The sequence below is a fragment of the Oncorhynchus mykiss genome, chromosome 5, assembly GCF_057628025.1.
Source record: "Oncorhynchus mykiss isolate SJ-2025 chromosome 5, ASM5762802v1, whole genome shotgun sequence".
Lineage (NCBI taxonomy): Eukaryota > Metazoa > Chordata > Actinopteri > Salmoniformes > Salmonidae > Oncorhynchus > Oncorhynchus mykiss.
This window is the reverse complement of record NC_143026.1, coordinates 46,436,986-46,463,875: the sequence shown is the minus strand read 5'-3', so window position 1 is coordinate 46,463,875 and position 26,890 is coordinate 46,436,986. Positions and strand designations below refer to the sequence as shown.

General features: G+C 43.3%; 2 protein-coding genes across 5 annotated transcripts in view; one reads left to right on the top strand and one right to left on the bottom strand.

Moving 5' to 3' along the window:
• The window catches only part of LOC110523952 (GTP:AMP phosphotransferase AK3, mitochondrial), a 38,108-nt gene extending 35,776 nt beyond the window's left edge, over positions 1 to 2,332 (top strand). For both annotated transcript variants that reach the window (XM_021603116.3, XM_021603117.3), the window contains one exon: positions 1,153 to 2,332. In XM_021603116.3, coding sequence (XP_021458791.1) covers positions 1,153 to 1,252 — 100 coding nt within the window. In that variant the 3' untranslated portion in view covers positions 1,253 to 2,332. The remainder of the gene's footprint in view (positions 1 to 1,152) is intronic.
• On the bottom strand, positions 2,214 to 25,885 carry LOC110523951 (hsp90 co-chaperone Cdc37-like 1). 3 transcript variants are annotated; one of them, XM_036977680.2, is made up of 8 exons: positions 24,214 to 25,885; positions 21,070 to 21,375; positions 11,564 to 11,660; positions 11,310 to 11,425; positions 8,538 to 8,660; positions 6,300 to 6,476; positions 6,130 to 6,201; positions 2,214 to 5,053 (listed from the first exon to the last, which is right to left on the bottom strand). In XM_036977680.2, the coding sequence occupies exons 1-8, from the start codon at positions 24,319 to 24,321 to the stop codon at positions 4,934 to 4,936; spliced, it is 1,119 nt and encodes a 372-aa protein (XP_036833575.2). In that variant the 5' UTR covers positions 24,322 to 25,885; the 3' UTR covers positions 2,214 to 4,933. The 3 variants fall into 3 exon arrangements, with proteins under 3 accessions (XP_036833575.2, XP_036833576.2, XP_090091150.1); XM_036977681.2 differs by lacking the exons at positions 11,310 to 11,425; positions 11,564 to 11,660 and having other exon boundaries at positions 2,875 to 5,053; positions 24,214 to 25,880; XM_090235024.1 differs by lacking the exons at positions 2,214 to 5,053; positions 6,130 to 6,201; positions 6,300 to 6,476 and adding an exon at positions 6,904 to 7,466 and having other exon boundaries at positions 24,214 to 25,880.
• Between the last annotated feature and the right edge of the window lie 1,005 nt (positions 25,886 to 26,890).

Below are 26,890 nucleotides of genomic sequence, written 5' to 3'. Positions count from 1 at the left end.
ACATCTGCAGTCTTCATGCCTCCTTGCAGCATGCCTAAGGCACGTTCTCGCAGATGAGCAGGGACCCTGGCCATCTTTCTTTTGGTGTTTTTCAGAGTCAGTAGAAAGGCCTCTTTGGTGTCATAACTGTGACCTTAATTGCCTACCGTCTGTAAGCTGTTAGTGTCTTAGCGACCGTTCCACAGGTGCATGTTCATTAATAGTTTATGGTTCACTGAACAAGCATGGGAAACAGTGTTTAAACCCTGTACAATGAAGATCTGAAGTTTGGATTTTTACAAAATATCTTTGAAAGACAGGGTCCTGAAAAAGGGACGTTTCTTTTTTGCTGAGAATATATATATATATATACATACATACATACACACACACACACACACACATTTGATTTCTGTCCCAAACATATCAGTCTAGTACAACACATTTGATATACCGTTATATTAGTTAACTGATATAAGCTGTAACTGTATAATAACGTTGTAGTGGCTCTTCTCGGGTCATTATAATATATATCTGCCCTTTCAAAGCTGGGACATAAGGTGGCATAACAAACTGACATTCATCTCAATTAGATAGAAATTAGAATTTAAATGCATAGCTAAGTGCATTGTGTTGCGGTCAAGATGAAAATCACATCTACATATTTCACTGGCCAATTAAAAAAGCAAAAACAGTAGGCAGAGCTCCCTGTGTACATAGGATGTTATAGCGTCCAAGTTATTGATAACATAGATGTTGGGGTTCTTCGTCACTGGTAAATTGATGAAGATGAATAAACCCTACTACAGAGGCCAGTCTGAGACTGAAATATCTTGGGACTGTAACAAAGGATTCAGGTTCAGAAATGAGACCAGACCGTGCATGCATTACACTGTACAGTACTGCCTGTCCCTTTGTTAAACAGTGAATGATCTATGTTGGCAACCTTGAAAGTATTATGTAGTTAAGAACTGGGTTGCATTCAGTAGAGCATACGGCAGCAAAACATTTAGCGGAAATTTGTTCTCATTGGAGAAAAATGTAGTAGTACCTCCCCATTTCAAAACTTTTTTTTTTTTTTTACCTACTGAACATGACCTGGTTCACTGCTTATGTTTGTTGTGATAACTTTCATGTCTGTCATGAGGTACTAATGACTGTTTCTGACAACAGGAGTAAAGGGGTGTTGGAGACATTCTCAGGAACGGAAACCAACAAGATCTGGCCTCACATTCAGGCCCTCCTGTCCAAAAAACTCTCCCTACAAAATTAAAAAGGTTGTTGGGAAAGCATAGAATGCACTCCCGGGAAAAGAATGGATCAGTTTACCACAACTATAATGGGACTCAACTCTTTGGTCCAAAATGTAACAGTATCTCAGTGCCTATATAAGACCATGTTATTTACTACTACAACATATGTGGATGAGGACCACACATTCAACTAATGTCACATTCTATCTCTGTTCATTCCATATGTAGCCTGGTCCCAGATCTGTTTGTGCTCTGGCCAACTTCTATAGCCATGCCAAACAATGACCATAGAAGTTGGCAGAACAGCACAAACAGACCTGTATTGTAGCTTGTTCCCAGGTGATGTGGTTTTGTATCCAATTCATACCAGTCCTTGGTCTGTCGGTGTACAGGACAACTATAATGGGGTAAATGGAAAAGTGCCATTATATTAGGTGAAGTTGCCTTGAATTCATCTTTAGGGCCAAGTGCCTATTGTTGACATGAAAATATATCGTGTCTCTTAAATTATAAAAACAAAAAAAAAGTGAATCACCATGCAACTAATGAATGATAAAAACACAGTGCCAATGATTTCAGTGAAAGACGTGTCACCAGAAATGCAGTAGTTTAGAATAGCTGTCATTTTAAGTTGTTAGCCTGGTTAAACCAGAGTGAACGTTGCACTCCCGTGAAGTGAATCGTCATACAATCTATTTGGATGCCAGGCTCATAACTTATCACGGGAGTGATAACATATTCTCAAAAAAAGCTGCAATTAGTAGTTTTAATTACGATATTTGTATATTTTCTCTGACTGTGGCCATGCCTTGAGAGTTTAGATTTGTAATCTGATTAATCTATACTGTCAAATGTATGCTGAATGTCTTACCAGCATATTACATGCAGTATTTTTGTAGCACATTATCTGTACTTTGATGATCAGTCAAAGGAATAATTACATTAGTAAATGTGTATACTTTTATGAACCTTAAACTTCTATTTCATAACAAGTGTATTATTTATTATCAAGTCTCACTTGCTGGAAGAGACTGTATTCAGGCGAACTGTTTCAAAATGTAAAATAAACTAATATAATAAAAATAAATTGTGAAAAGCAACTAACAGCTTTCCATTTAACGTTGACCTCGGACGCTCTGCAGAAGTCTTAAGTACCCAATATGGCTGGTAGGCCTGAAGTATGAAAAGCATTTCCCCTGAACACAGTTGTTTTAAAGCTGTTCCATTTCAAAACAGAGCATCGAAGCAGAACCTAACACAGGATGTTAATCACGCTACGTCAGCCAGAAAGTTTGACCATTTCTTTCTATTCCACAATCAAGTCTGTGAGCAGGTTTAGCAGCCAAACACATATGTTTGACAAGCTTATTCTTCTGTGATGGACATAGACGGACAATTTTTTTGGGGAGGGTTGGTTGATGTGGAGCGACGAGCAGTAGCAAAAACAAGAATTCGGCACAGCAGTCAACTGATCACTTTGCATCGTTATGTCACCGTGGTAGTATCAATGTTTGGCCTAATGATGACAAACGGGACACACGGGAGTTTCAAGGAAAGTTTCTAGGAGAGTTTGGACCACATAGCAGTTTTAGACAGCATGTCGGAGACGTCCACTGCAGAACCACGAGTCCAGGAACAGGCCTTTTGTTTCTTCAATTAAAAAAACTAAATGTGTACTTTTATTTACAACAAGAACGTGTTTTATTCTAATGCTCGGGTTTCCCCCCCTCCCCCCCCTGCTAGGGAAGGACTGCGCCGGGTCCAGTCAAGTCTACTGTAGATGAAAACCGTTTTAAACTCCCTTCAAGATACAGTGCCTTGCAAAAGTATTCGGCCCCCTTGAACTTTGCGACCTTTTGCCACATTTCAGGCTTCAAACATAAATATATAAAACTGTATTTTTTTGTGAAGAATCAACAACAAGTGGGACACAATCATGAAGTGGAACAACATTTATTGGATATTTCAAACTTTTTTAACAAATCAAAAACTGAAAAATTGGGCGTGCAAAATTATTCAGCCCCTTTACTTTCAGTGCAGCAAACTCTCTCCAGAAGTTCAGTGAGGATCTCTGAATGATCCAATGTTGACCTAAATGACTAATGATGATAAATACAATCCACCTGTGTGTAATCAAGTCTCCGTATAAATGCACCTGCACTGTGATAGTCTCAGAGGTCCGTCAAAAGCGCAGTGAGCATCATGAAGAACAAGGAACACACCAGGCAGGTCCGAGATACTGTTGTGAAGAAGTTTAAAGCCGGATTTGGATACAAAAAGATTTCCCAAGCTTTAAACATCCCAAGGAGCACTGTGCAAGCGATAATATTGAAATGGAAAGAGTATCAGACCACTGCAAATCTACCAAGACCTGGCCGTCCCTCTAAACTTTCAGCTCATACAAGGAGAAGACTGATCAGAGATGCAGCCAAGAGGCCCATGATCACTCTGGATGAACTGCAGAGATCTACAGCTGAGGTGGGAGACTCTGTCCATAGGACAACAATCAGTCGTATATTGCACAAATCTGGCCTTTATGGAAGAGTGGCAAGAAGAAAGCCATTTCTTAAAGATATCCATGAAAAGTGTCGTTTAAAGTTTGCCACAAGCCACCTGGGAGACACACCAAACATGTGGAAGAAGGTGCTCTGGTCAGATGAAACCAAAATTGAACTTTTTGGCAACAATGCAAAACGTTATGTTTGGCGTAAAAGCAACACAGCTGAACACACCATCCCCACTGTCAAACATGGTGGTGGCAGCATCATGGTTTGGGCCTGCTTTTCTTCAGCAGGGACAGGGAAGATGGTTAAAATTGACGGGAAGATGGATGGAGCCAAATACAGGATCATTCTGGAAGAAAACCTGATGGAGTCTGCAAAAGACCTGAGACTGGGACGGAGATTTGTCTTCCAACAAGACAATGATCCAAAACATAAAGCAAAATCTACAATGGAATGGTTCAAAAATAAACATATCCAGGTGTTAGAATGGCCAAGTCAAAGTCCAGACCTGAATCCAATCGAGAATCTGTGGAAAGAACTGAAAACTGCTGTTCACAAATGCTCTCCATCCAACCTCACTGAGCTCGAGCTGTTTTGCAAGGAGGAATGGGAAAAAATGTCAGTCTCTCGATGTGCAAAACTGATAGAGACATACCCCAAGCGACTTACAGCTGTAATCGCAGCAAAAGGTGGCGCTACAAAGTATTAACTTAAGGGGGCTGAATAATTTTGCACGCCCAATTTTTCAGTTTTTGATTTGTTCAAAAAAAGTTTGAAATATCCAATAAATGTCGTTCCACTTCATAATTGTGTCCCACTTGTTGTTGATTCTTCACAAAAAAATACAGTTTTATATCTTTATGTTTGAAGCCTGAAATGTGGCAATAGGTTGCAAAGTTCAAGGGGGCCGAATACTTTCGCAAGGCACTGTATGACATACTTTAGCGATATAAGCAAAGGTACAGTAAAGCGCTTCAAAATACCTACCAATCGTCTTCCCTTAAATATTTTTGTGTGTTTGTTGTTTTGAACCAAATATAAAGTGCAGGACACATTCCAGCGCAGATTTTGCGGCATACAAAAATAAGTCTGTGGGAGCTCAGCCCTTCTCCCCTCCATTTTGTAATATTTCTTATTGAGTGTCATGAACTGATGGGGAAATGACGGGGAGGGTGGAGGGCGCTTGCGCCACATTCGTTATGTCTCCATCATGCGCAGATCGTCTGTTTCTAAAGTAGCGTCCTCCTTGGACCATCTCCCTTCTCGGTTGGTCCACAAGCCAGCCTCCAGACAGCGCTTCACATGGTACTCTGCCACCTGGAGGTACAAACAGAGACCGAACGTAAAGGGCAACTTCCAACTCCCGAGAGAATTCAAAAATAAATCATGCAAATGATTGCAGTACAGGTAGGCATAACTCGTCTAAAGAAGAAAGCAGACACACTTGTACAATATGACGAGTTCATTTCTATGGGTTGGTGCTAAAAGTTGACTGTTCCAAAAGCGTTGCTCCCTGGGAAGTGTAGTTTGCGACCCTAATCCACCTGCTCTGTGGGGCATCTGATAGCGAACACTGATAACTCCCTATCGCCAAGTTCCCTGTAGTAACACCTTTCAGCAGCACTCAATCTAAAAAAGGAGTCTGCCATGGCCCGTATTTAACAAGCATCTCAGAATAGAAGTGCTGCTCTAGTACCAGGTCCAACCCTCTGCCCATATAATCTCATATGCATTATGATCTAAGAGGCTAAACTGATCCTATATCAGCAGCACTCCTACTCCGAGACTCTGAATACAGGGGGGGGGGGGGGGGGGGGGCTTGGAGAGTATGTACAAATAACACCCTATTCCCCTATAGTGCACTACATAGGGAAAAGGGTGCCATTTAGGATGCATCCAGGGGTTAACACACTGATGCTCATGCAGATTATAATGCCTATGTAACAGGAGTGAAATTGGCCCACATCTAGACTTCCAACTAAGCCCTTGCTGCTAACCAAGTATAATTTGTGGAGGAGAGGACATTTGTTGATTTCCCCTCCGTCTGTTAGGATTTGGCAGGAAGTCAGACTTTAGGTGGCCAGTTGCGGGTGATCTCATTCTTTAACTCGCACTCCCTCCCCCGCGCTCTCTCTCACTCTCCAGAAAGTAATTCTGTTCTAAACACACTGACTGTTAAATTACCTTCGGTTTCACACAGCTTGAACTTGAGCATGAATTTGAGTTACGGTATCTTGGGATATTTCCATCAGTTATCTCAATCAATGTTTACATAAGATTTTTTTTTTTTTTTTTTAAATCAACACAAATAGTGTGGCTGAATAAACAGATCTGACAGGCCTATGGTACGTGTCTGACTCTGTGGAAACTGTAGTGAGAAGTGTAGCCAATACCTGTGGATTCATGGTGCTGAGAACATTCTGGAGAATCTGCATGTCTTGCAGCTGGAACCCTGACTTCAGTTCCTGTTCCAGAATAATAGGAATAGAATCATTCATATAGTACCATATATATACACACACACATATATACACGTGTAAATGATGTCATTTGGAATACTTACAGGGGGTAAAGATTCTAGAACTTCTCCGGGGTCCGGGCGACAGCGTGCTGTGCTGCTTTGGTGCTCTGTAAAGTTAGGGAGTGTCTCTCCTTTGCACTTGACAGTGTGCTCTTTTACTCTCTGCTTAAAGGCCTCTAGCTCAGTATGGAATACATCCAAGTACCCCTCTTGTCCTGCCTTACATAGAAAGAAAATGTCAACAGCATTAAAGTATATTCACTTGATCATCCTCTGTTGACAAGAGGAACTTGGAATCATAACGGATGCAACAAATGTCTTCTAAAATGGCATATATTAAAAGTGTCAGTTATAGACAAATGTTTACAGATGAGAAATGCAACATATTTTGGCATGAAACCACAGTTTACAGAAGGAACTTACAATCACATCAACATGTCAGACTGGAAATCATACAGAAATGCTTACAATGTTTTCACATGAATGCAATAGTGTGTTGGCATGAAATCATGTAGCTGTATATCATTGCCTTGTTGTGTTGTAGGAATATTTGTCTTGACTCCTGTCACTCTAGTGGTCATCTGACCACATTACAGCACTGTCCGTACACCTTCCTTCCTCCAGCAATATATATATATATATATATATTTTTTTTACATGTTAGTTACATAATAACAAAAAACACTGAAAAACAAGTTTGGTCATTAAATTACAATACAAAAAGTTGAATAATTCCTTAACCTAGCTTATCAATAACAACTGGTTAGACGGTGGGTAAACCATTTTTCTTAAAATTACTTTGTGGTATAATGACTCGACAGTGACTCAGCAGACAGACCAAGGCTGATTTACAAGCCGTTTCCCCAAAACCGTCTCCTCCTCTTCATCTACACTGATTTTTAGTCGATTTAACAGGTGACATCAATAAGGAATCATAGCTGTCACCTGGTCGGTATGTCATGGAAAGAGCAGGTGTTCCTAAGCTAAATATTTTAGCTGGGTTGTGACAGTGAAGAGAACAGTCTTGTGCTTTAAAAGTTCATTTCCTGCAATTCTGCATGTTTTGCCATAGGGTGGAGGCAAATTACACACCTCCAGGCTGTGTAAGGGCTATTTGACCAAGGAGAGTGATGGAGCGCTGCATCAGATGACCTGGCCTCCACAATCACCTGACCTCAACCCGATTGAGATGGTTTGGGATGAGTTGAACTGCAGAATGAAAGAAACGCAGCCAACACGTGCTCAGCATATGTGGCAACTCCTTCAAGACTGTTGGAAAAGCATTCCAGGTGAAGCTGGTTGAGAGAATGCCAAGCGTGTGCAAAGCTGTCATTAATGCAAAGGCTGGCTACTTTGAAGAATCTAAAATATATTCTGATTTGTTCAACAATTTTTTGGGTTACTATATGATTCCATGTGTTATTTAATAGTTTGGATGTCTTCACTTTTATTTTACAATGTAGATTATAGTAATAAAGTAAAACCCTTGAATGAGTAGTTGACCAAACTTATGACTGGTACTGTACGCACAATCGATATACCTACCTAGTATTAAGCCATTAGGCTACATCTGAGCCGCTTCAATATTCGTATCTATTATGCCTATAGGCTACTATTATCTAAAAGCTCACGCATTTGACAAAGCTTAACTTGCTACCTCAGGTTTAATGATTTGAATTGTTTAAATTGTGGAATATTTGTAGGCCTACTTGAAGCTCAATTCCTGCCTGCCGTTAAGCTACAATGATTTGTTGAGCAATTATCAAAACTATTGTCATCATATCCTATTTTTTAGGTCACATTGATATTTTCTATAGCGAACGTTTCTATATTCATTTTGGCTCACAATTCACACAAACTGAAGAAATGCTGAATTTACATAAACATTGCATACAAAATAGCACAAGAAAACAAAAATACATAACACAAGGCAAACATATGATACAAACAAATACATAATAAGTTACAGAACACTTCTTCTCTTGATGGGGAAAACTAGTGTAATTATTATTATTTTTACATTTAAAGATGACTTTGAATAGCCATTTAATAGCTACAGCAAACTCTTACGCCGATATTCTATACTAATTTTCAGCACAGAAAAGCTCCTGTAACGACACAGTTCGGTTTCACGTCGTAACGAGTGTACTGCGTGGTCATTTGGGAAACCGCTGCGACTTCTTTGGCCGTTATTTTGTTATGGTGCATTGTTAAAAAACACCCGTGTGCCTACGTTCCAATCACTATCAAAAACAGTGCCCGGGATAGATAGAGGCTTACTTTGGCTTTGTGGAAGAAGTGACGGAAGCAGCCTCTGGGGTCCTGCTGGGAGGTGCTGGCCATCTCCAGGATAAACTGCATAACAACAGCCTGGTGAGCTACCTGCTCCATCAACGCCTCTTTCTGTGGTTGAATAAAAACAAGAAGAAAAAAAAAAATCTGTATAACATAAATACAATCTGTGTAGGATATGCTATAAAGTAAATGTTTGTAGACCTGAACTGTAAAAATTCAGGTTTATATATATATATATATATATATATAGTGCCTTGCGAAAGTATTCGGCCCCCTTGAACTTTGCGACCTTTTGCCACATTTCAGGCTTCAAACATAAAGATATAAAAATGTATTTTTTTTGTGAAGAATCAACAACAAGTGGGACACAATCATGAAGTGGAACGACATTTATTGGATATTTCAAACTTTTTTAACAAATCAAAAACTGAAAAATTGGGCGTGCAAAATTATTCAGCCCCCTTAAGTTAATACTTTGTAGCGCCACCTTCTGCTGCGATTACAGCTGTAAGTCGCTTGGGGTATGTCTCTATCAGTTTTGCACATCGAGAGACTGAAATTTTTTCCCATTCCTCCTTGCAAAACAGCTCGAGCTCAGTGAGGTTGGATGGAGAGCATTTGTGAACAGCAGTTTTCAGTTCTTTCCACAGATTCTCGATTGGATTCAGGTCTGGACTTTGACTTGGCCATTCTAACACCTGGATATGTTTATTTTTGAACCATTCCATTGTAGATTTTGCTTTATGTTTTGGATCATTGTCTTGTTGGAAGACAAATCTCCGTCCCAGTCTCAGGTCTTTTGCAGACTCCATCAGGTTTTCTTCCAGAATGGTCCTGTATTTGGCTCCATCCATCTTCCCATCAATTTTAACCATCTTCCCTGTCCCTGCTGAAGAAAAGCAGGCCCAAACCATGATGCTGCCACCACCATGTTTGACAGTGGGGATGGTGTGTTCAGCTGTGTTGCTTTTACGCCAAACATAACGTTGCATTGTTGCCAAAAAGTTCAATTTTGGTTTCATCTGACCAGAGCACCTTCTTCCACATGTTTGGTGTGTCTCCCAGGTGGCTTGTGGCAAACTTTAAACGACACTTTTTATGGATATCTTCAAGAAATGGCTTTCTTCTTGCCACTCTTACATAAAGGACAGATTTGTGCAATATACGAATGATTGTTGTCCTATGGACAGAGTCTCCCACCTCAGCTGTAGATCTCTGCAGTTCATCCAGAGTGATCATGGGCCTCTTGGCTGCATCTCTGATCAGTCTTCTCCTTGTATGAGCTGAAAGTTTAGAGGGACAGCCAGGTCTTGGTAGATTTGCAGTGGTCTGATACTCCTTCCATTTCAATATTATCGCTTGCACAGTGCTCCTTGGGATGTTTAAAGCTTGGGAAATCTTTTTGTATCCAAATCCGGCTTTAAACTTCTTCACAATATCTCGGACCTGCCTGGTGTGTTCCTTGTTCTTCATGATGCTCTCTGCGCTTTTAACGGACCTCTGAGACTATCACAGTGCAGGTGCATTTATACGGAGACTTGATTACACACAGGTGGATTGTATTTATCCTCATTAGTCATTTAGGTCAACATTGGATCATTCAGAGATCCTCACTGAACTTCTGGAGAGAGTTTGTTGCACTGAAAGTAAAGGGGCTGAATCATTTTGCACGCCCAATTTTTCAGTTTTTTATTTGTTAAAAAAGTTTGAAATATCCAATAAATGTCGTTCCACTTCATAATTGTGTCCCACCTGTTGTTGATTCTTCACAAAAAAATACAGTTTTATATCTTTATGTTTGAAGCCTGAAATGTGGCAAAAGGTCGCAAAGTTCAAGGGGGCCGAAAACTTTCGCAAGGCACTGTGTATATATATTTTTTTAAAGGCCTCTTTCTGGCAGGGGAAAGTGGACAGGATGGAACCTTTCACTGTTACAACGACCTCTAACATTGGGCGGCAGGGTAGTCTAGCTTGTTAACAGTGTTAGGCCAGAAACCGAAAGTTCGCGGGTTCAAATCCACGAGTTGACTAGGTGAAAAATCTGTTGATATGCCTTTGAGCACAAGGGGTGGGGGTAGGGGGAGATGAGGCCTTTCGCCAGACTCTTGACACCCTATTCCCTTAAACAGTGCACTACTTTTGACCGAGGCCCATTGCACTATGGGGAGTGGAGTGAAAGGCACATGCCCCAGTGACCAACTGAAACACTGTGGTTGATATTAAAATATGGAGTTCTACTCTGCGTGTGAGCTTGAGGATAAAAGAAGGGAATGGTTATTAGACATTAGGAACAACTGACCGTATTCAGAGAGTGAGTTCAACCTAGTTTCCTGACATGTCTCCCCCCCCCCCCATTATTACAGGGAGTAGCTGTCGAGGTGGGGTGAAAACACCTTGATAATGGCGCTAGACATTCCTACTTAGACAGCAGCAATTAAGATGGCAGAACGAAGAGGGCAGCCGGAACTCCGGGCCTGATCCACTCCACTGATGAGGCAGGACTTCCTACTTAACTTCCTATGAATACATATGGAATAGCGCCCTCTGGTGGGCCTTATTGATGAACCCTCATACAATTTCAAGGCATTTATACAAATCTTACGCTGAAAATAAATGCTAATTGTAAAACAAACAAAAAAACGTTTATGCATCAACTCTGAACAGGAAACACAAGGGTGATATTGGCTGTTAGATAACATATATTGTATCAACTATTGTACACAGAACAGGACAGTGTGCGTGTGTGATTGTTCTGACCTCTTCAGCCTGTAGTCTGAAGCACCAGAGGATCAGGTAGTTGGCAGTCTCCTCACAGACGAGGTGAGGCAGGTCAGACAGGAACCGCTGGCTGTCATCCCACCTCCGCAACATGCCTGACCAATCACAATAGACCATTGGACCAATACCACTTCCTCCCCCAGCCCCACTAGAGGGACAACACCAGCAATGCATCGGATCTGCATAACTCAATTCTGAACTATGACAAGCTGTAGATTAAACATTTCACTCACCGAAATATCTAAATTCCTGTTCATACTTCTGAACAAAGGTTTTGCTCTGGTCATGATCCTCCAATTCAACGTTTTTACTTCTTGAATTAATAATACTCTATAGGGGGGAATAAAAAAAAAGAGAAACACTTGAGTCCGTAACACTCCTCACATCCTATTCAGAACCTAAGGTGTCAAGAAGAGAGCACACAAGAAATCAAGGAGATACAATTGAGATTCCCCTCGCAGTACGTGGAGAAAGATTGCATGTGTACTAATCAGGTAGGTCGCTTTATCATGGATGCAAACCTGCGAGGGATATTTTCAGAGAATAACAAGTACATAAATACATATTTGGACAAACTCAATAGTCTGGAAATGTGTTTGGTGTAGGCTGGCATTGCTTAGTTGATTAAGTCGGTCGAATTTGATCCACAGAAGTGTAGTGGGCCATATCACAACGTGTTGCTGTACTCATGAGCGGCATGGTTCTCCATGTTTGAAGCGAGCCTATAGGCCTATTTGTTTGGCGAGACAGCATCTCACTGTAGTAGGCTGTGTTTGTTATTTGGATCTCCATTTGCCTTTTTGTTTACTGCGTTTGTTTACTGTTAATGTAACCATCTTAAATATAGATTGCGTCATGCCTTCATCGATCTGATATTTTGTTTACTAGGCCTACTTTCTACCACTGTTCTGTTTTGTTTGCATTCGCAGTTGTGTCAGTATTCTAAGCCAAATGGCTATTTAGTATTTTTGGGCTTAAGGGTAGGCCTTGTCAAAGGCTTAAGGGTAGGCCTTGACAAAGAGGTGAGGCTTTAGGAGGGACTGAAATATATTGATGGACTCAGTCACAGATGGCTGGAGGGAGGGAGTTCCAGAGCAGAAGGCCCTGTCGCCTGAGCTCTAACTTCGACTGGGGATGACAAGGTGGCCTGCTGTGGTGGAACGGAGTGCGCGTGTGGGTTGGTAGGGGAGAAGGTCTGAGGTAAGGGTGGGGTGGTGAAGGGCTTTGTAGGTCAGAAGGAGGATCTTGTAATCAATGCACTGGGAGACAGGGAGCCAGTGGAGTTCACAGAGGACATGGGTGATGTGCTGCCAGAACTTAATGTGGGTGAGGACTTCAGAGTTTTGAACCATTTGGAGCTTATGGAGGGAGCTTGAGTTGATGCCGAAGAGGAGCGTGTTGCAGTAGTCAAGATGGGAGGAGATTTATTCATGTATGAGAGTTTCCGCGGCTGGACGGGATAGGGAAGACCTGATTTTGTCAATGTTGCGGCGGTGGAAGAATGAGGATTTGACAGTGTCTTATGTGGTGGTCAAAGGACAGGGAGGAGTCCAGGATGACGCCAAGGTTGCGTGCATGGAGGGAGGGAGAGACATACAGTGGTGTTGTCAATGGTGAGGTTGCCAGCTTTGGTGAGGGTGGATTTGGTGCCTATGAGGAAGAACGTTACGTTTGATCACTGTTTTGTTTTGTAGCATCCATGTTTGTATTGCAGGGAGGCAGGATTCAATGTGGGTCAGAGGTGGTTTGACAAAGCAGTGGAAGTCAAGGTTGAAGTGACGGAGGATATGATTAAGGAGGAGGTAGATGATGAAGAATAAGGGACCCAGCACAGGGCCCTGGGGGACACCATGTATAATTGCAGCTGAGTCGGAGTTGAGGCCATTGAGGAAAATGTAGTGGGTCCGGTTTGTGAGATACACTATATATACAAAAGTCTGTGGACACCCCTTCAAATGAGTGGATTCTGCTATTTCAGCCACACCCGTTGCTGACAGGTGTATAAAATCAAGCACACCCACATGCAATCTCCATAGACAAACATTGGCAGTAGAATGACCTTACTGAAGACCTCTGTGACTTTCAACGTGGCAACGTCATAGGATGCCACCTGGACAAAAAAAAATAATTTGTCAAATTTCTGCCCTGCTAAATCTTCCCCGGCCAACTGTAAGTGCTGTTATTGTGAAGTGGAAACGTCTAGGAGCAACAACGGCTCAGCCGCGAAGCGGTAGGCCACACAAGCTCACAGAACGGGACTGCTGAAGCACGTAGCGCATAAACATCATCTGTCCTTGGTTGCAACAGTTACAAACTGCCTCTGGAAGCAACGTCAGCACATTAACTTTTTCTCTGGAGCTTCATGAAATGGGTTTCCATGGCCGAGCAGCTGCACACATGCCTAAAATCATGTGCAATGCCATGCATCGCCTGGAGAGGTGGAAACACGTTCTTTGGAGTGATGAATCACATTTCACCATCTGGCAGTCCGACGGACAAATCTAGGTTTGGCGGATGCCAGGAGAACACTACCTGCCCGAATGCATAGTAAACATAGTTTACAGTGCCAACTGTAAAGTTTGGTGGAGGAGAAATAATGGTCTGGGGCTGTTTTTCATGGTTAAGGCTAGTCCCCTTAGTTACAGTGAAGGGAAATCTTAATGCTACAGCATACAATAATATTCCAGACAATTCTGTGCTTCCAACTTTGTGAAAATAGTTTGGAGAAGGCCCTTTCCTGTTTCAGCATGACTATGCCCCCGTGCACAAAGCAAGGTCCATACAAAAATGATTTGTCGAGATTGGGGTGGAAGAACTTGACTGGTCTGCACAGAGCCCTGACCTCAATCCCATTGAACATCTTTGGTATGAATTGGAACGCCAACTGCGAGCAAGGCCTAATCGCTCAACATCCGTGCCTGAGCTCACTAATGCTCATGGCTGAATGGAAGCAAGTCCCCACATCAATGTTCCAACATCTAGTAGAAAGCCTTCCCAGAAGAGTGGAGACTGTTATAGCAGCAAAGAGGGAACCAACTCTATATTAATGCCCATGATTTTGGAATGAGATGGTCGACAAACATACACTGCTCAAAAAAATAAAGTTAACACTTAAACAACACAATGTAACTCCAAGTCAATCACACTTCTGTGAAATCAAACTGTCCACTTAGGAAGCAACACTAATTGACAATAAATTTCACATGCTGTTGTGCAAATGGAATAGACAACAGGTGGAAATTATAGGCAATTAGCAAGACACCCCCAATAAAGAAGTGGTTCTACAGACCACTTCTCAGTTCCTATGCTTCCTGGCTGATGTTTTGGTCACTTTTGAATGCTGCCGGTGCTTTCACGCTAGTGGTAGCATGAGACGGAGTCTACAACTCACACAAGTGGCTCAGGTAGTGCAGCTCATCCAGGATGGCACATCAATGCGAGTTGTGGCAAGAACGTTTGCTGTGTCTGTCAGCGTAGTCTCCAGAGCATGGAGGAGCTACCAGGAGACAGACCAGTACATCAGGAGACGCGGAGGAGGCCGTAGGAGGGCAACAACCCAGTAGCAGGACCGCTACCTCCGCCTTTGTGCAAGGAGGAGCAGGAGGAGCACTGCCAGAGCCCTGCAAAATGACCTCCAGCAGGCCACAAATGTGCATGTGTCTGCTCAAACGGTCAGAAACAGACTCCATGAGGGTGGTATGAGGGCCCAACGTCCACAGGTGGGGGTTGTGCTTACAGCCCAACACCGTGCAGGACGTTTGGCATTTGCCAGAGAACACCAAGATTGGCAAATTCGCCACTGGCGCCCTGTGCTCTTCACAGATGAAAGCAGGTTCACACTGAGCACATGTGACAGACGTGACAGAGTCTGGAGACGCCGTGGAGAACGTTCTGCTGCCTGCAACATCCTCCAGCATGACCGGTTTGGCGGTGGGTCAGTCATGGTGTGGGGTGGCATTTCTTTGGGGGGCCGCACAGCCCTCCATGTGCTCGCCAGAGGTAGCCTGACTGCCATTAGGTACCGAGATGAGATCCTCAGACCCCTTGTGAGACCATATTTATTTATTTTATTTTTTATTTCACCTTTATTTAACCTGGTAGGCTAGTTGAGAACAAGTTCTCATTTGCAACTGCGACCTGGCCAAGATAAAGCATAGCAATGTGAACAGACAACAGAGTTACACATGGAGTAAACAATAAACAAGTCAATAACACAGTAGAAAAAAAAGAGAGAGAGTCTATATACATTGTGTGCAAAAGGCATGAGGAGGTAGGCAAATAATTACTTTTGCAGATTAACACTGGAGTGATAAATTATCAGATGGTCATGTACAGGTAGAGATATTGGTGTGCAAAAGAGCAGAAAAGTAAATAAATAAAAACAGTATGGGGATGAGGTAGGTAAAATTGGGTGGGCTATTTACCGATAGACTAAGTACAGCTGCAGCGATCGGTTAGCTGCTCAGATAGCAGATGTTTGAAGTTGGTGAGGGAGATAAAAGTCTCCAACTTCAGCGATTTTTGCAATTCGTTCCAGTCACAGGCAGCAGAGAACTGGCGGCCAAATGAGGTGTTGGCTTTAGGGATGATCAGTGAGATACACCTGCTGGAGCGCATGCTACGGGTGGGTGTTGCCATCGTGACCAGTGAACTGAGATAAGGCAGAGCTTTACCTAGCATGGACTTGTAGATGACCTGGAACCAGTGGGTCTGGCGACGAATATGTAGCGAGGGCCAGCCGACTAGAGCATACAGGTCGCAGTGGTGGGTGGTATAAGGTGCTTTAGTGACAAAACGGATGGCACTGTGATAAACTGCATCCAGTTTGCTGAGTAGAGTGTTGGAAGCTATTTTGTAGATGACGTCGCCGAAGTCGAGGATCGGCAGGATAGTCAGTTTGACTAGGGTAAGTTTGGCGGCGTGTGTGAAGAAGGCTTTGTTGCGGAATAGAAAGCCGACTCTAAATTTGATTTTCGATTGGAGATGTTTGATATGAGTCTGGAAGGAGAGTTTACAGTCTAGCCAGACACCTAGGTACTTATAGATGTCCACATATTCAAGGTCAGAACCATCCAGGGTGGTGATACTAGTCAGGCGTGCGGGTGCAGGCAGCGAACGGTTGAAAAGCATGCATTTGGTTTTACTAGCGTTTAAGAGCAGTTGGAGGCCACGGAAGGAGTGTTGTATGGCATTGAAGCTCGTGCGGTTGGGCCTGGGTTCCTCCTAATACAAGAAAATGCTAGACCTCATGTGGCTGGAGTGTATCAGCAGTTCCTGCAAGAGGAAGGCATTGATGCTCTGGACTGGCCCACCCGTTCCCAAACCTGAATCCAATTGAGCACATCTGGGACATCATGTCTCGCTCCATCCACCAACGCCACGTTGCACCACACACTGTCCAGGAGTTGGCGGATGCTTTAGTCTAGGTCTGGGAGGAGATCCCTCAGGAGACCATCCGCCACCTCATCAGGAGCATGCCCAGGCATTGTAGGGAGGTCATAGAGGCGCGTGGAGGCCACACACACTACTGAGCCTCATTTTGACTTGTTTTAAGGACATTACATCAAAGTTGGATCAGCCTGTAGTGTGGTTTTCCACTTTAATTTTGAGTCCAAATCCAGACCTCCATGGGTTGATAAATTTGATTTCCATTGATCATTTTTGTGTGATTTTGTTGTCAGCACATTCAACATTGTAAAGAAAAAAGTATTTAATAAGAATATTTCATTCATTCAGATCTAGGATGTGTTATTTTAGTGTTCCCTTTATTTTTTTGAGTAGTGTATTTCCACATGCTTTTGGTCATGTAGTGTATGATTGTAGCCAGAAAAGTGTAGTGCCCTCAACACCCAGACCCTCAAGTCGTTTCTACACGATTCACACGGATGACCTATTTTGAGATAATGTCACCGAGAAGTAGCAAGTTCGCATCCCTTTTATTATTGTCAGGGACATCTAACTTGGTATTTTTATCTTGTGAAAGCGCGAACCACTGCTTTTAAATCAGGGCAAGGTGACCGGAAACATGACCGAATACAAACAGTGTAGCTATTCCCTCCGCAAAGCAATCAAACAAGCTAAGCGTCAGTATAGAGACAAAGTAGTCGCAATTCAACGTCTCAGACACAAGAGGTATGTGGCAGGGTCTACAGTCAATCAAGGATTACAAAAAGAAAACCAGCCCCGTCGCGAACCAGGATGTCTTGCTCCCAGACAGACTAAACAACTTCTTTGCTCGCTTTGAGGACAATACTGTGCCACTGACACGGCCCGCTACCAAAACCTGCGGACTCTCCTTCACTGCAGCCGACGTGAGTAAAACATTTAAACGTGTTAACCCTTGCAAGGCTGTAGGCCCAGACGGCATCCCCAGCCACGTGCTCAGAGCATGCGCAGACCAGCTGGCTGGTGTGTTTACGGACATATTCAATCAATCTTTATCCCAGTCTGCAGTTCCCACATGCTTCAAGAGGGCCACCATTGTTCCTGTTCCCAAGAAAGCTAAGGTAACTGAGCTAAATGACTCACTTCCGTCATCATGAAGTGCTTTGAGAGACTAGCCAAGGACCATATCACCTCCACCCTACCTGACACCCTAGACCCACTACAATTTGCTTACCGCCCCAACAGGTCCACAGACGACTTAATCGCAACCACACGGCACACTGCCCTAACCCATCTGGACAAGAGGAATACCTATGTGAGAATGCTGTTTATTGACTACAGCTCAGCATTTAACACCATAGTACCCTCCAAACTCGTCATCAAGCTCGAGACCTGGGTCTCGACCCCGCCCTGTGCAACAGGACTTCTTGACGGGCCGCCCCCAGGTGGTGAGGGTAGGTAACAACATCTCCACCCCGCTGATCCTCAACACTGGGGCCCCACAAGGGTGCGTTCTGAGCCCTCTCCTCTACTCCCTGTTCACCCACGACTGTGTGGCCATGCACACCTCCAACTCAATCATCAAGTTTGCAGACAACACTACAGTGGTAGGCTTGATTACCAACAACAACGAGACGGCCTACAGGGAGGTGGTGAGGGCCCTCGCAGTGTGGTGTCAGGAAAATAACCTCACACTCAATGTCAACAAAACAAAGGAGATGATCGTGGACTTCAAAAAACAGCAGAGGGAGCAGCCCCCTATCCACATCAGTAGTGGAGAGGGTGGAAAGTTTTAAGTTCCTCGGCATACACAACACGAGCAAACTGAAATGGTCCACCAACACAGACAGCGTGGTGAAGAAGGCGCAGCAGCTCCTCTTCAACCTCAGGAGGCTGAAGAAATTTGGCTTGTCACCAAAAACACTCACAAACTTTTATAGATGCACAATCGAGAGCATCCTGTCGGGCTGTATAACCACCTGGTACGGCAACTGCTCCACCCATAACCATAAGGCTCTCCAGAGGGTAGTGAGGTCTGCACAACGCATCATCGGGGGCAAACTACCTGCCCTCCAGGACACCTACACCACCCAATGTCACAGAAAGGCCAAAAATATCATTGAGGACAACAACCACCCAAGCCACTGCCTGTTCACCCTGCTATCATCCAGAAGGCGAGGTCAGTACTGGAGCATCAAAGCTGGGACCGAGAGACTGAAAAACAGCTTCTATCTCAAGGCCATCAGACTGTTAAACAGCACCACTAACATTGAGTGGCTGCTGCCAACATACTGACTCAACTCCAGCCACTTTAATAATAGAAAAATTGATGTCAAAAATGTATCACTAGCCACTTTAAACAATTCCAATTAATATAATGTTTACATACCCTACATTACTCATCTCATATGTATATACTGTACTCGATACCATCTACTGCATCTTGCCTATGCTGTCCTGTACCATCACTTATTCATATATTTGTATGTACATATTCTTATTCATTCCTTTACACTTGTGTGTGTATAAGGTACAGTGCCTTGCAAAAGTATTCGGCCCCCTTGAACTTTGCGACCTTTTGCCACATTTCAGGCTTCAAACATAAAGATATAAAACTGTATTTTTTTGTGAAGAATCAACAACAAGTGGGACACAATCATGAAGTGGAACGACATTTATTGGATATTTCAAACTTTTTTAACAAATCAAAAACTGAAAAATTGGGCGTGCAGAATTATTCAGCCCCTTTACTTTCAGTGCAGCAAACTCTCTCCAGAAGTTCAGTGAGGATCTCTGAAAGATCCAATGTTGACCTAAATGACTAATGATGATAAATACAATCCACCTGTGTGTAATCAAGTCTCCGTATAAATGCACCTGCACTGTGATAGTCTCAGAGGTCCGTTAAAAGTGCAGAGAGCATCATGAAGAACAAGGAACACACCAGGCAGGTCCGAGATACTGTTGTGAAGAAGTTTAAAGCCGGATTTGGATACAAAAAGATTTCCCAAGCTTTAAACATCCCAAGGAGCACTGTGCAAGCGATAATATTGAAATGGAAGGAGTATCAGACCACTGCAAATCTACCAAGACCTGGCCGTCCCTCTAAACTTTCAGCTCATACAAGGAGAAGACTGATCAGAGATGCAGCCAAGAGGCCCATGATCACTCTGGATGAACTGCAGAGATCTACAGCTGAGGTGGGAGACTCTGTCCATAGGACAACAATCATTCGTATATTGCACAAATCTGGCCTTTATGGAAGAGTGGCAAGAAGAAAGACATTTCTTAAAGATATCCATAAAAAGTGTTGTTTAAAGTTTGCCACAAGCCACCTGGGAGACACACCAAACATGTGGAAGAAGGTGCTCTGGTCAGATGAAACCAAAATTGAACCTTTTGGCAACAATGCAAAACGTTATGTTTGGAGTAAAAGCAACACAGCTGAACACACCATCCCCACTGTCAAACATGGTGGTGGCAGCATCATGGTTTGGGCCTGCTTTTCTTCAGCAGGGACAGGGAAGATGGTTAAAATTGACGGGAAGATGGATGGAGCCAAATACAGGACCATTCTGGCAGAAAACCTGATGGAGTCTGCAAAAGACCTGAGACTGGGACGGAGATTTGTCTTCCAACAAGACAATGATCCAAAACATAAAGCAAAATCTACAATGGAATGGTTCAAAAGTAAACATATCCAGGTGTTAGAATGGCCAAGTCAAAGTCCAGACCTGAATCCAATCGAGAATCTGTGGAAAGAACTGAAAACTGCTGTTCACAAATGCTCTCCATCCAACCTCACTGAGCTCGAGCTGTTTTGCAAGGAGGAATGGGAAAAAATGTCAGTCTCTCGATGTGGAAAAAATGTCAGTCTCTCGATGTGCAAAACTGATAGAGACATACCCCAAGCGACTTACAACTGTAATCGCAGCAAAAGATGGCGCTACAAAGTATTAACTTAAGGGGGCTGAATAATTTTGCACGCCCAATTTTTCAGTTTTTGATTTGTTAAAAAAGTTTTAAATATCCAATAAATGTCGTTCCACTTCATGATTGTGTCCCACTTGTTGTTGATTCTTCACAAAAAAATACAGTTTTATATCTTTATGTTTGAAGCCTGAAATGTGGCAAAAGGTCGCAAAGTTCAAGGGGGCCGAATACTTTCTCAAGGCACTGTAGTTGTTGTGAAATTGTTAGGTTAGATTACTCGTTGGTTATTACTGCGTTGTCGGAACTGGAAGCACAAGCATTTTGCTACACTCGCATCAACATCTGCTAACCATGTGTATGTGACAAATAAAATTGGATTTGATTTGTGTTTCATTGAGTGTGTGTAGGTTTCCATAGTTACCTTGTCAAACACATCCTGGCTGCTGTCAGCACTGAGCACAGGGCTCCTGCTGCCTCCCAGCATGTTCTCCTTCCGGCGCCACTCTTGTTCCGTCTGGGAGAGCTCTGATTGGCTGGCAATGGCGCGGGCATGCTCCTGCTCAACACTCTCGGAGCCGTGCAGCTCCAGCCCACACAGCTGGTCCTGAGCCTCCACCAGCTGCCAGCTGGACACGATGGAGGCCTTCACACACTGCTGCTGACTCTGGCACAGGGACGCCATACTGTCTTCTGATGCAGAGGCCATGCACTCTTTAACGAAAACACCCTGGTCACAGAGAGGAAAAAGAGTTGTTTGTTATGAACAACTGATGGAGGCCTTAACCCACTGCTGCTGGCAGAGATGCCATGGACATGCAGCTGCACCCTGGGGTCACAGAGGGGAGAAGAGTTCATTAACAACTGATATCTTGACTAGAACCAAAGAAATATGATCATATTACTCTGGTGCTAGCCTCTACACTGGCTTCCTGTTAAGGCTAGGGCTGATTTCAGGGTTTTACTGCTAATCTACAAAGCATTCCATGGGCTTGCTCCTACCCATCTCTCCGATTTGATCCTGTCATATATACGTACGCTACGGTCACAAGACGCAGGCCTCCTTATTGTCCCTAGAATTTCTAAGCAAACAGCTGGAGGGAGAGCTTTCTCCTATAGAGCTCCATTTTTATGGAATGGTCTGCCTGTCCATTTGAGAGACTCAGACTCTGTCTCGACCTTTAAGTCTTTACTGAAGACTCATCTCTTCAGTAGGTCCTATGATTGAGTGTAGTCTGGCCCAGGGGTGTGAAGGTGAACGGAAAGGCACTGGAACGACAAACCACCCTTGCTGTCTCTGCCTGGCCGGTTCCCCTCTCTCCACTGGGATTCTCTGCCTATTACGGGGGCTGAGTCACTGGCGTACTGGTGCTCTTCCATGCCGTCCCTAGGAGGGTTGAGTCACTGATGTGATCTTCCTGTCCGGGTTGGCACCCCCCTTGGATTCGTACAGTGGAAGAGATCTTCATGGGCTATACTCAACCTTGGCTCAGGGTAGTAATTTGGTGGTCAGATGATATTCCTCTAGATGTGTGGAGGCTGTGCCTTGGCAAAGTGGGTGGGGTTATATCCTGCCTGGTTGGCCGTGTTTGGGGGTATCGTCGGACGGGGCCACAGTGTCTCCCGACACTTCCTGTCTCAGCCTCCAGTATTTATGCTGCAATAGTTTGTGTCGGGGGGCTAGGATCAGTCTGTTATATCTGGAGTATTTCTCCTGTCTTATCCGGTGTCCTGTGTGAATTTAAGTGCGCTCCCTCTAATTCTCTCTCTCCCCCTCCCCTACTGGAGGACCTGAGCCCTGGGACCATGCCTTAGGACTACGTGGCCTGATGACTCCTTGCTGTCCCCAGTACAAGTGGTAGTGCTGCTGCTCCAGTTTCAATTGTACTGCCTGCAGCTATGGAACCTTGACCTTGACCTGCTGTTTTCGACTCTCTCTCTCTCTACCTCCACCCGCTGTCTAACTCTGAATGCTCGGCTATGAAAAGCCAACTGACATTTACTCCCGAGGTGCTGATCTGTTGCACCCCCTACAACCATTGTGATTATTATTATTTGACCCTGCAGGTAATTTATGAACGTTTGAACATCTTGGCCATGTACTGTTATAATCTCCACCCAGCACAGCCAGAAGAGGCTACCCCTCTGAGCCTTGTTCCTCTCTACGTTTCTTCCTAGGTTCCTGCCTTTCTAGGGAGTTTTTCCTAGCCACCGTGCTTCTACATCTGCACTGTTTGGGGTTTTCGGCTAGGTTTCTGCATAGCACTTGGTGACATCGGCTGATGTAAGAAGGGATTTATAACTAAATGTGAATGGATATCAATCAATTATCTTTCTATTATATTTTGCTGCTGGCTCTGGGACAGAGATGGCATGAACTCTACACCACCATGGTCACAGAGGAGAAAAACAAAATAGCTTATTATGACTGATATCAGAAAATCTGTTACATTACATTCTGCAGCAGAATATTAAAGCTACAATCATCAGGGCCTGTATTCAAAAAGTGTCTCAGAGTAGGAGTGCGTATATGAGATATGGTCCTCCCTGTAATCTTATTCGTTGTGATTTTAAAGGCAAAACTGAACCTTGAGCAGCAGTCCTAGTTGGAGATGCTTTATGAAAACGGGCTCTGGTCGGAATCAAAAGTGGGTCCGTGCTCCCAATACTGCCTGTCCTCCATTGCAGCTGAAATCTCATCCTCCTTGATGATGCAATGCAGTAACTCTGTTAGGGTGGTGTGTACAATGGATGTGCAAACAGACATGTAAAAACACAGGTTGTGTAGCTTTGCATAACACGCTAACAATAACAACAATATGTACCACCCCACTAGCTACAGCTGTCAAGACAATACTGTATGGATACTTCCGGCAAGAGGTGACACACATACTAGTTATGGGTGCTTATATCATTCATGGTACCTGAGATAGCTAAGTAGCTAGTTACTGCTTGACTGGCTAAAGCAACAATGCAGCAAGTACTACTAACATCTGCTAAACATGTGTATGTGACCAATAAAATTAGATTTGAGAAGTATATGGTGTAACGTTAACTAGTGTTCTATGCACCAATTCGCCGTGCAATATTGGTGAGCATCTACATTACAGTTGCGAAAACTGGCTGTGTGTCGTTTGCTGAGCTAGCAGACTCAGCTAGAGCTAGCTAGTGGCCTCTTTCGAATCCCAGAATGGAAATCTACAGAGGTAACGTTAGCTATCACACACAGTCTGATTTACTAGGCAATCTAGGTAGCTAACGTTAGTAGCTAACCCAACACAGTACTGTAAGATCAGTCGTTACAGATTGACTCAATACCAACTCAGACTCGTTTCCATTGTTGACTTTATGAAATTGAATTGTTAACTAGCCAACAGCATACTGCAGCTAGTATTATCAGAAATCATTCGGCAAGGGTGTCGAATAGCTAGCAGCTATTGAGAAGGGGGGTGCCTAAACTAGCGTGCTGGGGCTTTTTTCCTGGATGACTGACGTAACGTTAGCTCCGTTGCTACCCGTCTAGTACGAATCAATTGGTAAAGTGTATTGGCCTTTAGCCCCACAATACCTGCAGTGGAGTGCTGTAAAAGCTACCGTTACTTGGTACAGCAAAGGCACTGCAGCTCTCTTCTTCGTCTGCTAACATGGGGAAGGTTATAGTCCCGAACCCCTCCATCGCTGCTGCTGCTGCTGCTCCTCCTCCTCGAGCCGCTCCAAAACACCGCCACTGAGTTCTAGAACCTGTCACACTAGAGAAAATATACTGCCTAAATTCTTCCCAAGACAGGCAATGATCTAGCCAAACAAACAGCTGTGATATTTGGGTAAATCAGAGCACAAAAATACAGCAGCCTCTTCAATCAACTTCATCCTCCATGTTTTTTTATTCAAGTACCACGTGTTGTGGAACTTTGATCACGTGGTAAATCTGTTTTTGGTGTTGTTAAAATGTGTATTTGATGACCACGATTACTATATATTGTGTAAGGGATAATCAACGATGGGGCTATGCGTTCTATGGGAAACAATGAACAACGTGGAAGGTTTGTTCCATGACGTGCTACTGGAGTGGAACTGACCTTCCACGGAATTGCATTATTTTTCAGTGAATGCATAGAGCCCCGAGTTGATTATCCATGTTATACCATGGCTATACATTAACACATTTTCTGCTATAAAAATGTGTTAAACATCCACCGAAGTAGCTGGCAAGTTTACTAGATAGCTACAGTAGTTGCCGTGGTAACCAAACAAGCAGACTTGCTAGTTAAACGAACCAAACCATAATCAGTCCTCGCTTGCCGTTATGAAAATCGAATTCAACAATGCTAATAATGTTTTCAATTTGACTTTTGCGTTCAAAAAGCAGCTCCAACATAGAATATGTAAGAATGAACTATAGCCATTGAACGCTACAGTGCAAAAATACTGTGCGTTATTGGGAAACAATGCACGATCTATCGTATGTTATGAACAGTGTGGAATAAGTTTTGTAGACTTTCCCCTTTGCAATAATTGTTTTTTAAATGTCGCGTTGTTTATAAGGAGCGCAAAGGAGATGCGTTCCCTAACGGAAATATGCAACGCGGAAATAGAGTCTCGCTAGCTCGGGCTTGTCTCTGCCCACCATCACTAATTTGTTCCCATTGGAAACGACAGGCTGTGGTCTAGTCTTAAAACCCTTTGAATATACTGTACCACCGTTAAGGGCTGTTCTTAGGCAGGACGCAATGCCCTCCGTGCAGACCCTTAACCTGGAATGTTTCGTTCCATAAGCTTTCAAAAATATAGAACAAGTCCATTGTTTCGCTTTCCATTAATGAAACCTTTAAAACATTGTAAGATAACATATGACACCTGTTGAATTCGGTTAACATTCAACCCATGTAAAAACATGGCAGATCTAACATTCACACATGACATAAAGGCTATAAACGCTACCTAGTAGCTAGTTAGCAGCAGGCTGGGCTATCTATCGAGACATGTTCGGGGATCGCTCTCAAACTCTAGGTGGCATTCTACCTTCTTACAGTTTCAGCCATTAGCTTTGCCCATGACTACTTCATGTGAACCACAATCCAAACGCTGTGTTTTAACATTGTGAATCGTAAATAATCATTGCTTTCGAAACATTCATCAGCGAGAAAAAATAATTCACATTAAAAAATATACTGTAGTAGTTTTGCACAGATCCATACAGCTATGGGGGCCTCCATCCGACGAAACTACACTTCCGCTACACTTCCTGAGTTACCAAAGGTTATGAATATACTGACAAGATACATGTCTCTCCAACCTAACAATGGGAGTCATTGTCCATGTAATATTCATATGTGTAAACATACTGAATTGTAAATTGGATGCATTTTACCGCCATATCATACTGTGCTATGATTGATGGTTAAGACCACCCAAATGGTTAGGTCATGGTCAGTTTGATCCTGGTTGGCGATATGTGAACATGCCAGTTATAGCTAGCTAATAAAGAGCTACGTTAAGAAATATCCTGTAGTACTGCATTTTATTATTTTGTACAAAGTGTCCACAAAGCGGAACCGCATGCTATCTAGCACCCGCAAATCCTTTCTTTGGATTGGTGGATACATCTCATTATTACAATCCTTTTTTTAAATATTTGATGAAGGTTGTTGACAAATGCTATGCTGCTAGCCTGATGTCATGAATATGCATAGCCATCTCGAGACAACTCATAAATAAAGTGATTTTTCTCAATGTTGCCGGGATGTCACAGGTCCTACTAATATCAGTACAGTTGTAACAACTTAAGCATTACGAAAATTATATTCAATCAAATAAACCTCACGTAGCAAATAAGCCATTCATTTTTTTGTTGACCAAATTCGAGACACTCATCGACCTCCATAAAACCTGCTTGGTGGGCAAAACGAAAAAATGCCACCTGCTGGAGGGAGACAGATTTTCCCAGAGTCGGGCCTCTCTCTTCCTCTCTGGGGTTAGGTTTACGCACAAGTGTTTGGAGTACGCTAGATAGTTAATTAGCACAGGTCGCCTCTTGTCGCCTCTTGTATTCCGCAAACAAGCGCTGTAACTATGGCGACATGGCTTGTGGGGACACTAAACCCTAACGAGGCGTGTGTCAATTTAACCTTTTTTTAAATGTATTATTATTTCTCGCTGATATCCGATGTATGTTAACTTTCAGACCGAGTGCCAGAGCTCTTAACCAAAAGCTCACCGCAAAGAACATACTTTCGTCCATAGGC

Bases quoted from the DNA above. Each gene is read 5' to 3' on its own strand.
- LOC110523951 (XM_036977680.2), bottom strand. From the start codon at position 24,321: ATGGAGGGGTTCGGGACTATAACCTTCCCCATGTTAGCAGACGAAGAA. The intron at 11,426-11,563 runs GTGAGTGAAATG...GTGATTGGTCAG, and splicing joins ACAGGAATTTAGATATTTCG to GCATGTTGCGGAGGTGGGAT. The intron at 6,202-6,299 runs GTAAGTATTCCA...ATTCTGGAACAG, and splicing joins TTCTAGAATCTTTACCCCCT to GAACTGAAGTCAGGGTTCCA.